The 11,437-nt window shown below is 48.6% G+C and overlaps 1 protein-coding gene across 1 annotated transcript; it reads left to right on the top strand.

Annotated features, from left to right (window-relative positions):
* The first annotated feature begins 6,973 nt into the window (after positions 1-6,973).
* Positions 6,974-10,904, top strand: PGLYRP1 (peptidoglycan recognition protein 1). Its single transcript, XM_063109020.1, has 3 exons — positions 6,974-7,260; positions 9,927-10,048; positions 10,726-10,904. Exons 1-3 carry the CDS (start codon positions 6,974-6,976, stop codon positions 10,902-10,904), a joined length of 588 nt encoding a protein of 195 aa, XP_062965090.1.
* The last annotated feature ends 533 nt before the right edge of the window (positions 10,905-11,437 follow it).

Consider the following 11,437-nt stretch of genomic DNA (forward strand, 5'->3'; position numbering starts at 1 on the left):
TCAAAAGATGGCCCACTGTGAGTGAGTTAGAGATGCCTGATTTCCCTTCGTTAACTGTAGATGAAGGGATTCAAAGGCTTAGGGAGATGGGAATGCCAGAGTGGATTTGTCTCGTAAAACCTATTTACCCACACTGGGAGGCTCCAGAAGACATACATTTTACTGATACTTTGAGAAATAGATTTGTGAGGGGAGCCCCAGCATCCTTGAAGAGCCCTGTTATTGCTTTTCTCTGTAGGCCAGACCTGACAGTGGGAACCACAGTCAAGCAATTGGAACACTTAAATGCAAAGGGACTAATTGGATCCCGGTGTGGCAAGGGCCAAGTGGCAGCACTCAACTGACAAAGGCAAGGTGGGCACAGTTACCATAATGGACAGCAGAGGCAAAGCAATAATCAGAATAGTCTCAGTCGCATAGATCTACGGCGCTGGTTAGTTATTTGTGGTGTTCCTGAAAGTCAAATAGACAAGAAGCCTACTAAATTCTTATTTGATCTATATAAGCAGAAAACTTCTAGGTCAAGTGAACAAAACTCTAACTTGAATCATAAAAACAGAGAGTCATGGCCACTCAATCAATTCCCAGACTTGAGCCAGTTTACAGACCCAGAACCCCTTGAATGAAGGGGTGGCCAGGTCCCCTTGAGGAAGGACCCTGGTACACTACCAAAAATTTACTCTATTAATGTTTCTCCCATCCTTCCCCAAGGAGACCTGAAGCTTTTTACCAGAGTAACTGTACATTGGGGAAAGGGAAATAGTCAGGGGCCGGCCCGTGGCTCACTCGGGAGAGTGTGGTGCTGACAACACCAAGTCAAGGGTTAAGATCCCCTTACCGGTCATCTTTAAAAAAAAAAAGAAAGAAAGAAATAGTCAGACCTTTCAGGGACTACTAGACACTGGATCTGAATTGACATTGATTCCAGGAGACCCAAAACATCACAGTGGCCCTCCAGCTAGAATAGGGGCTCATAGGGGTCAGGTGATTAATGGAGTCTTAGCCCAGGTCCAACTTACTGTGGGTCCAGTGGGTTTCCGAACCCACCCTGTGGTTATTTCCCCAGTTCCAGAATGCATAATTGGAATAGACATACTTAGCAGCTGGCAGAATCCCCACATTGGTTCCCTCACCTGTGGAGTGAGGTCAATTATGGTGGGAAAGGCCAAATGGAAGCCATTAGAGCTGCCTCTACCTAGGAAAATAGTAAATCAAAAACAATACCACACCCCTAGAGGGATTGCAGAGATTAGTGCTACTATTAAGGACTTGAAAGAGTCAGGGGTGGTGAATCCCACCACATCCCCATTCAACTCTCCTATTTGGCCCGAGAAGAAGACAGATTGATCTTGGAGGATGACAGTGGCTCATTATAAGCTTAACCAAGTGATGATTCCAATTGCAGCTGCTGTACCAGATATGGTTTCATTGCTTGAACAAATTAACACATCAGGTACCTGGTATGCAGCTATTGATTTGGCAAATGCCTTTTTCTCCATCCCTGTCCATAAAGCCCACCAGAAGCAGTTTGCTTTCAGCTGGCAAGGCCAGCAATACACCTTTACTGTCCTACCTCAGGGGTATATCAACTCTCTAGCCCTTTGTCACAATTTAGTTCACAAGGATCTTGATCACCTTTCCCTTCCATAAGACATGCTGGTCCCTTATATTGATGACATTATGCTGATTGGACATACTGAGCATGAAGTAGCAACTGCTCTGGACTTATTGGTAAGACATTTGCATGTCAGAGGATGGGAAATAAATCCAACTAAAATTCAGGGGCCTTCTACCTCGATTAAATTTCTAGGGGTCCAATGGTGTGGGGCATGTTGACATATCCCTTCTAAGGTGAAGGATAAATTGTTGTATCTGGCCCCTCCTACAACCAAGGAAGAGGTACAGCATCTAGTGGGCCTATTTGGATTTTGGAGGCAATATATTCCTCACTTGGGTGTGTTACTCTGGCCCACCTACTGAGTGACACTAAGGCTGATAGTTTTGAGTGGGGCCCAGAGCAGGAGAAGGCTCTGCAACAGGTCCAGGCTGCTGTTCAAGCTGCTCTGCCCCTTGGGACATATGATCCAGCAGACCCAATAGTCCTTGAAGTGTCAGTGGCAGATAGGGATGCAGTATGGAGACTTCGGCAGGCCCTTATAAGTGAATCACAGCGGAGACCCTTGGGATTTTGGAGCAAGGCCCTGCCATCATCTGCAGACAACTACTCTCCTTTTGAGAAACAGCTCTTGGCCTGCTATTGGGCCTTAGTAGAAACTGAATGCTTGACTATGGGCACCAAGTTACCATGTGACCTGAGCTGCCCGTCAAGAAGTGGATGTTATCTGACCCAGCAAGTCATAAGGTTGGGCATGCACAGCAGCATTCGATCATCAAATGGAAATGGTATATACGTGATTGGGCCCAAGCAGGTCCTGAAGGCACAAGTAAGTTACATGAGGAAGTGGCCCAAATACCCATGGTTCCTACTCCTGCTACACTGCCTTCTCTCCCCTAGCCTGCACCTATGGCCTCATGGGGAGTTCCCTATGATCAGTTGACAGAGGAAGAAAAGGCTAGAGCCTAGTTTACAGGTGGTTCTGCACAATATGCAGGCACCACCCGAAAGTGGACAGCCGCGGCATTGCACCCTTTTCTGGGGCATCCCTGAAGGACAGCTGTGAGGGAAAATCTTCTCAATGGGCAGAACTTTGGGCAGTGCACTTGGTTGTGCACTTTTCCTGGAAGGAGAAATGGCCAGATGTGTGGTTATATACTGATTCATGGGCTGTAGCCAATGGTTTGGCTGGATGGTCAGGGACATGGGAAGAACATGATTGGAAAATTGGTGAGAAAGAAATTTGGGGAAGAGGTATGTGGATGGGCCTCTCAGAGTGGGCAAAGGATGTAAAGATATTTGTTTCCCATGTGAATGCCCACCAAAAGGTGACCTCTGCAGAGGAGGACCTTAATAATGTGGACAGGATGACCCATTCTGTGGATACTAGTCAGCCTCTTTCTCCAGCCACCCCTGTCATCACCCAGTGGGCTCATGAGCAAAGTGGCCATGGTGGCAGGGATAGAGGTTATGCATGGGCTCAGCAACATGGACTTCTGCTCACCAAGGCCAATCTGGCTACAGCAACAACTGAGTGCCCAATCTGCCAGCATCAGAGACCAACACTGAGCCCCCGATGTGGCACCATTCCCTGGGGTGATCAGCCAGCCACCTGGTGGCAGGTTGATGACATTGGACCACTTCCACCATGGAAGGGACATTTTGTCCTTACTGGAATAGACACTTACTCTGGATATGGATTTGCCTTCCCAGCACGAAATGCCTCTGCCAAAACTACCATCCGTGGACTCACAAAATGCCTTATTCACCATCATGGCATTCCACACAGCATTGCTTCTGACCAAGGAACTCACGTCACAGCTAAAGAAGTGCGGCAATGGGCTTGTGCTCATGGAATTCACTGGTCTTACCATGTTCCCCATCATGCCGAAGCTAGAATGGTGGAATGGCCTTTTGAAGTCACAGTTACAGTGCCAGCTAGGTGACAATACCTTGCAGGGTTGGGGCAAAGTTCTCCAGAAGGCTGTATATGCTCTAAATCAGCACCCAATATATCGTACTGTCTCTCCCATAGCCAGGATTCACGGGTCCAGGAATCAAGGGGTGGAAACGGAAGTGGCACCACTAGCCATTACCCTTAGGGACCCATTAGCAAAATTCTGCTTCCTGTCCTCGCATCTTTATGCTCTGCTGGTCTAGAGGTCTTGGTTCCAGACAGAGGGCTGCTTCCATCAGGAGACACAAAAATGATCCCATTGAACTGGAAGTTAAGGCTGCCACCTGGCCACTTTGGGCTCCTCGTGCCTCTGAGTCAATAGGCTCAGAAAGGAGTTAGTGCTGGCTTGGTTGATTGATCCAGACTACCACGGGGAAGTTGGACACTACTCCACAATGGAGGTAAGGAAGATTATATATGGAATACAGGAGATCCCTTAGGACATCTCTTAGTACTACCATGCCCTGTGATTAAGGTCAATGGAAAATTACAACAACCAAATCCAGGCAAGACTATGAATGGCCCAGACTCTTCAGGGATGAAGGTTTGGGTCACTCCACCAGGTAAAGAACCACGACCCACTGAGGTACTCACTGAAGGCAAAGGGAATACAGAATGGGTAGTAGAAGAAGGTAGTTATAAATACCACATTCGACCACGTGACCAGTTACAGAAATGAGGATTGTAATGGTTCTCCCTGTTGTGTTAAGAATATTTCTCTATGTGTATATACTGTACACATATTAAGCAATTATATTTGTTTTTGTTCCTCTTGTTCCTCTATCATGTACCATGAGACTTAATAACTTTATACCAGCATTAAATGTTAACATTACTTCATAGTATTTGCAATTTTAAGTTATGGGATATTGGAAGAAGGGTAAATATCATTTAAGGACTTTACCTTTTTCTTCTTGAAAAGGGATTAATGCATTTCCGGTTGTACGGAGGATAGCGTATCATGTTAGGCAAAGCTATTATGTTATTGTACAATTTGAAAATTAAGTGTGGTTTAAGGAGATAGTATGGACACCAAGTTGACAAGGGGTGGACTTGTGAAGGTTAATTCTAGGTGTCAGCTTGGTTAGATGAAGGAATGCTGAGAAACCCGGTAAAGCAATCTTTTTAGGTGTGTCCATGAGGGTGTTTCCAGCAGAGATTAGTATGAGTCTGATTGGATTGGGTGGGAAAGACCCACCCTCAATGTGGGTGGGAACCATCCAATCTGCTGGGATTCTTCAGCTCAAGGCTCTTCAGGTCTTGGGTTCCAGGACTTACACCAAGGACACCATCACCTTACCTGGTTTTGAGGCCTTTGGACTTGGACTGGGCCACGCTACCAGCATCCAGTTTGCAGACAGCTTATCATGGGAATTTTCTTCATAGTCACGTGAGCTAATTCCCCTAATAAATCCCTCTCATATAATTATAACATATCCTATTGATTCTGTCTCTCTGGAGAACCCTAATACATTCTGTTCCTTGGATTAGTAAAGCATTTTCAAACTGATTATATTGCTGGTGAAAATAAATACTAAAACCTTTTCAGAATGATATTTGGCAATATCTACTCAAATTTAAACTAGCTCTATTTCTTGATCTGGGTACTGGATACACAGGTGTACTCACTTTGTAAAAAAAAAAATAGAGCTTTCCACTCTATTAATTCTACTAACTGTATTAAAAGTGTGTTTGTACACTTTTTTACATATACATATTCTTTAATTCTTCTTTTAAAAACTTACACACACAAAATGTACATACCCAACAACTTGATCATACCAGTTACAGGATTCTTTTCTTCATTTTGCAAATGATAACAAAAAGGCAAACAACCCAATTTTTTTTATATGGACAATGAATATAAACAAGCAATTGACAGAAGAGCAAATCTAAATAGGTAGAGAACATAGAAAAATACGAAGTCTCTTGGGTGGTCATAAAAATGCTAATTAAACTTACAAGAAGCTATCACTTTATATCCATAAATTTAAGAAGTGATAACACCCACTTCTGGGGTGGGGAAAAGGAGGTTCCAATACATTACTGGTGAAAATATGAATTGTTAACAGCCTTTAGGGGAAAATGATCGGGTAATATCTATTAAATATGTGCATTCTTTGACCTAACAAGTCCAGTGTGCAGGGTTGTATGCTCAAGAATATTTTGTGTAACATAAGGTAAAAAACTGAAAATCCTTCAAAAAAGAAAAGATTGAGCTGGCTAGTTAGCTCAGTTGGTTAGAGTGCAGCCTTATTACACCAAGGTCACAGGTTCAGATCCCCATGCCAGCCACAAAAAAAAAAAAAAAAGAAAGAAAGAAAGAAGAAAAGATTACATCAACAATGGTGAACCTATACTATGAAATACTGTTCAACTATTATGAAAAATAAATTAGATATATTGCCCAGGTCAATAACATTTTCTGTCAGTTCAACTTGTTGCAGCTAGCATGTGTTACTTTTATGATTTTCTAGAGTGGAAGGAAAAAAGGAAAAGAAGTCTGCCCTGAACTCCCCATGTGATCTGTGGGAAAGGGGGCCTGGGTAGAACAGAGGCCCCAGGAAAGCCTTCTGTCCCATCAGGTGATCCCAACACACTCAGTGGCCCTAGGCAAATGGCTGCCCCTCTCCGGACCTTAGATTCCCTCCTCTCCAGAATGGAGCGAGTGGCAGCCATAAAAAGCATGTTGCTTAATACCAACGGTCGGCTTGAGTTTGCGTCCCAGTAGCACTTATGTGGCGCTATGAGCCTGACATCTTCGAAAGGCCCTACCCTTGTCAACCCATTTAATCCCTCATCGACCCTACGAGTTGGGTACTTCATATTATCATACCCATACTACAAAGGGGAACAACTGAGACACATAAAGGTTACTGGAGATCACACACTAGAAAGTGGCCAGAATTCCAACGCAGGCAGCCTGGCTCCGAATCGGGCCCTGGACCACCAGGCTCTGCGCTGCTCACGTCTCAGCAGCTGACTTCCTCCATCTCAACCCCGGTTTACTCAGCCGTGAAATGCATTTCCCAGTACTCACCTTTTCAGTTTGCTGCAAGGGTTAAATAGAGTCCGGAGTGGACCTGGAAGAAGGAAGTGTTTAAAAAATGGGAACCGTTGTTACCTCAGTCCCTGCAGGAAGATGTGCCAATGCCAGGGGTCCTCTCCGGTGTAAGTTGCAGGGCAGGGATCCGGGCCCTGGGCCTTCCAGACCCCGACCACACCACACCCTGTTCCAGCCCCGCCAGAGAAGAAAGGGGAAGCCGAGTCTGGGGGCCCGTGCGACCGGCCCGGAAGTCTCGCGGTGGAGTGAAGCAAGAACCTCCCAGCCGCTCAGCCCCAGCACATAAAGGAGGCCTGGCCGCTGCGACTCTCAGCCCTCCCTGCGCGCGCTCCCAGCCATGCCCGGCCGCCGTGCGCTGCTCGCCTGGGCCTTCCTCGCCCTCCTCCGACTCGGAGCGGCTCGGAACACGGAAGAGCCGGCCTCCTGCACCTTCGTCGTGCCCCGGAGCGAGTGGAGGGCCTTGGCATCCAAGTGCTCCCAGCACCTGAAACTACCCGTGCGCTACGTGGTGGTGTCGCACACGGCAGGCAGCACCTGCAGCACTCCAGCCTTGTGCCAACAGCAGGTCCGGAACGTGCAGCACTACCATTCGCAGACGCTGGGCTGGTGCGACGTGGGCTACAAGTGAGTGTGGAGAACAGGAAAAGGCTGGACTAGGGACTGGGGGAGGCCAAGGAGTGCAGGCATGAGATAGCGGGACCCAGCTCTAGGCCAGGTTCTGAAGCCGCCAGCTGACACCCTGGGCAGCTTACTGAATCTTGCGGGTTCTTGTTTTCTACCCAGGGTCACCAGATAGCGCTGGGCAGATGCAGGCAGCACAAAAATGCTATGAGGAGCGGGAAAGGACTGAAAGGCAAGCCTTACTCCCCAGAGGAAGGGGCAGGCTTTGCCTAACACACACCAAGGTGTTCCCTGTATTAGAGTTCCTTCCTAAAGTGTGGTGCTGATTAAGCATGGGGCCAGGTTCCAGTGCCAACTCAGCTTATTGCTGGCTGAGACCCAGGGTAGGTCCTCTCAGCTTCAGCTTCCTCCTCTGCAAAGTCAGCGGGATTGTGGCCCACCTGATCATTAAACAAGCCAATACATATCGAGCACCTAGGACACTGCCTGGCATCTAGTGGGAGCCCAAAAATCAATGGGCTATTGCCATTAGGCATCTACAATTAAAATGTGCCAGGCAGCGTGTGGGAAGCTGGAATGGAGACACAGCCATTAACAGTACAACTCTAGCCTTATGGGGTTTAAAGACCAGCGGGGAGAAACATGAAAGAAACAAGCAAAGTCAACAAGATGAATTCAGATGGTGACAGAAGTGATGGATCAAAGGAACGGTGATTGAGTGGCCTCAGAAGCTGGAGCCAGACCCACACAGGCTCCTTTTGAAAGGTGGGGTGAGGAAAGAAGGCCTCCCTGAGACAGTGGCTTTGGGTTGGCTCAGCAGGGGCAGGCCAGGATACAGGTCAAACGCTGTGAGGCTGAGTGAGTGGGTCATGTCACTAAGAGTGGCCGGACACAGCTGGGGGAGGTGGTATGAAGTGAGAAGTGAGGGGTCGGCAGGAACCAGATCATGCAGGGCCTTGTGGACCACAATGAGGACTCTGGTTTTTACTGAAAGGGGGGCCACGGAGGGCTCTGAGCACAGGAGGAACGCAGGCTGACTTAAGTATAAAAGGCTCCCTCTGGCTGCTGTGGGGAGAATCAACCATAGGTGGGTGAGAGCAGTAGCAGGCTTGGGGCTACGGGGTTGGTTAGATCGGCCTCGGGGCCCATGCCCACCAGCACCCTCTTCAGTGTAATAGGATGGGGTCCCGCATGAGGATTTCCACAGCTAGAGGGAACATTTGAACCCTACGGTCCTCACACCTAGGTAAGCATCAGAGCTGCCTGGAGAATGCTGGAAATGCACATTCCTAGGGCCCACCCCTAGAGATTGTTTCAGTAGACCACACTTAGAGAAATCTAGAAGCCTCCAAGGGTATCCCCAGCTCTTCCAGCTCAAGATTTTATAACTCAAAGGCTCCAACCTGAAGATTTGTTTCCAAGAGTCAGCCGCTCCAATTCTCAGGTGTTCCCATGAAGACCCAAGCCTCTGGTCTTTCTTTGCAGTCTCTGGTCTAAGTTAGCTTATAGAAAAGCAGATTGAAGTATGTTTCTCAGCTTTTGGTATTCACAGTCTGATTCTAACATTCTGAACCCCCTTCCTTGTCATGTCACGTTGTCTCTGAGCCTCAGTTTCTTCACCTGTAAATGGGGCTCTTGAGTGTACCCACCTGATGATGGTAGTTTAGGTTTAAATTAGATGCATCCATGTAACAAATACACAGGGAGTGCCAACCCCCTGTGCCAGGGGCCAGGAGTGTGGCAAGGTCATAACCAGCCCAGTCCTGGCAGCTAGTGGCACTGTTGTATTTCCAGTCTCCTCAGAGCCATATTCTGTGAGCTGGCTTCATAAATGGCAGATTCCAGACTGGAGATTTGGAAGTTCCAACATTCTGTGTATCATTAGTGACCCTATGAATCAGATGGCTTAGGCAGATTCTGCAGCTTCTAGATGCTGATCTCCTAGTTAACTCCAATGCGCCCAGACTCGATCAGTCAAGACAGGTTGAATGAGCGAGTCTTAAGGACCTGCTGCCAGGACTGGAAACCTCAGAGGCAGATGCTGGAGCTCCAGGGTCTATATCTGGTTGTGACCACATCCTTGCGTCCCTGATCCTGTCACCCAAGTGCACCCTGAGGGCAAGAAGCAGGTTAGGACCAGGGCAGAGCTCTGAGAGGCAGGGGTCTCTGTGAGCAGAACCTTGTGCCAATAACATCACTGAGTCTCTGCTCCTTCAGCTTAAAACGGAGATGACAACAGTACCTACCTCAGAGGGTTGTCGTGTGAGGATTCAGCAAAGCAAGAGTTGAACAAATCCTCCAGGGAGGCAGGAGAGAGCAAGGAATAATGTCACGAGGCATGGAGACCTGGGTGAAAACCCTGACTCTACCCCTGACCCGCTGTGTGACCTTGGGCAGGTGATTCCACCTCTCTGATGGGGGTGCTAGTGACTCAGGATTGCTGTGAGGATGAAAAAATGTACAGGCAGAGCTGTGCTTGGCACATAGCAGGAGCTCAATGAATGGCAACAGTCATTGCTATTATTGTGGAAATTAGGAGATGAGAAGGGGGATGTTGGGGAAATTGTGTGTGCACAGCAGGAACAGGAGCAGGGAAGTGGAGGAGGGAGAAGGAGTCCTCCCCCAGGAAGTCCTCCCTCACTCATCAAGCTCCCCATCCACCCACACAGCTTCCTGATTGGAGAAGACGGACTCGTGTATGAGGGCCGGGGCTGGGACATCAAGGGTGACCACACAGGTCCCACCTGGAACCCCATGTCGATTGGCATCACTTTCATGGGCAACTACATGGGTGAGTAGCTGTCCAGCCCATCAGGATAGGGGGCTGACATGGGGCCTGAGGGATGGTGCTACACGGCAGGTGGTGGTTGAGAGGTTCTGCCATCTCCCAAGCTCTGTGACCTCAGGCAAGTGACTCCATTTCCTGAGCCTCATTTCCTCCTTTGCTTTTTGCGGGGGCAGCTGGCTGGCATGGGGAACCAAACCTTTGACCTTTGTGTTACAAGGCCTCCCTCTAACCAGCTGAGCTAATCGGCCAGCCTATTTCCTCCTTTGGATAAATGGGGTCATTTTCAACCACAGAATGGGAGTGAAGGTTAGTTGATCTATATAAAAATCCTTAGGACACTCCATGGCACCTAAGAAGTACTTAATAAACGTTAGCTATTGTTGTGGGTAGGAGCCAGAGGCCTGAGGGCAGAGTAGGGAGAATAAGCAAGCAATAATCATTTTAACAGCCAGTGCTTCCTAAGGGCTTATTCTGTCCCAGGCACCTTTTGTGGGTTTTATATAAAGTAACTCATTTTACCCTCCCACTGCCCTATGGGTAGGTGCCATTACTCTCTCCTTTCATGGATGAGGAAACTGAGGCACAAAGAGGTTAAGTCCAGCTCAGTCATACTCACTACCCCACACTACCTCTGCCCTTCGAGGAAGCCCTAGCCTAACTCCTACCTTTGTCTTCCCTAGAGCGGACACCCCCGCCCCGGGCCCTCCGGGCAGCCCAGAATCTGCTGGACTGCGGCTTAGATCGGGGAGCCCTGAGCTCCAACTACGAAATCAAAGGACACCGGGATGTACAGCAGACACTCTCTCCAGGTGACAAGCTGTATGAAATCATCCAGAAGTGGCAACACTACCGAGAGTGAGGCCCTGCTTGTCGGCCTCCCACTCTTCTCCCCCCATGGCCAGAAGCCCCACTGCCCCTTCCTCCAATAAAGGTGCAGCTCAACCTGTGCTCCTGAGCAGGTCCCACCACCCGCCCCCCTTCCCTACCCCCTACAAGATCCCAGCCATCCCCTCTTCCCAGCACTCTGTCCTCACTGGTGCTCAGAACCCAGAGGCCCCGACCCTGAACCAAGACCCCGGAGATCCCAGCTCGAAAGCAACATCACAGCTCAGAACCCAGAGGTCTCAGGTCAGAGCCCAGGAATCAGCACCAAGTCAGCCTGAATGTCACAGACAGCAGCTCAGGATATCCCCCCAGGCAATAAACCATGCTGTAAGACATCCCTTCCCCACCACACAGCCAAAGACATCCCATGCAGAATCTCTGCTTAGACTCGTTTAGGGACAGGCTGCTCACTACCACTCCTCAGGTCCCCCCCTACCTTGCTTTAGAGAAGGTGGGAGTTTTTCCTGAGGCTAAACCCCAATCTGCCTCCCAGTCATAGACATTTCC

This window comes from Cynocephalus volans, chromosome 10, assembly GCF_027409185.1.
Source record: "Cynocephalus volans isolate mCynVol1 chromosome 10, mCynVol1.pri, whole genome shotgun sequence".
Classification (NCBI taxonomy): Eukaryota; Metazoa; Chordata; class Mammalia; order Dermoptera; family Cynocephalidae; genus Cynocephalus; species Cynocephalus volans.

Coding starts and splice junctions, on each gene's coding strand:
- PGLYRP1 (XM_063109020.1), top strand. CDS start 6,974: ATGCCCGGCCGCCGTGCGCTGCTCGCCTGGGCCTTCCTCGCCCTCCTC. Junction 7,261..9,926: donor TGGTGCGACGTGGGCTACAA/GTGAGTGTGGAG, acceptor CCACCCACACAG/CTTCCTGATTGGAGAAGACG. Junction 10,049..10,725: donor TTTCATGGGCAACTACATGG/GTGAGTAGCTGT, acceptor TGTCTTCCCTAG/AGCGGACACCCCCGCCCCGG.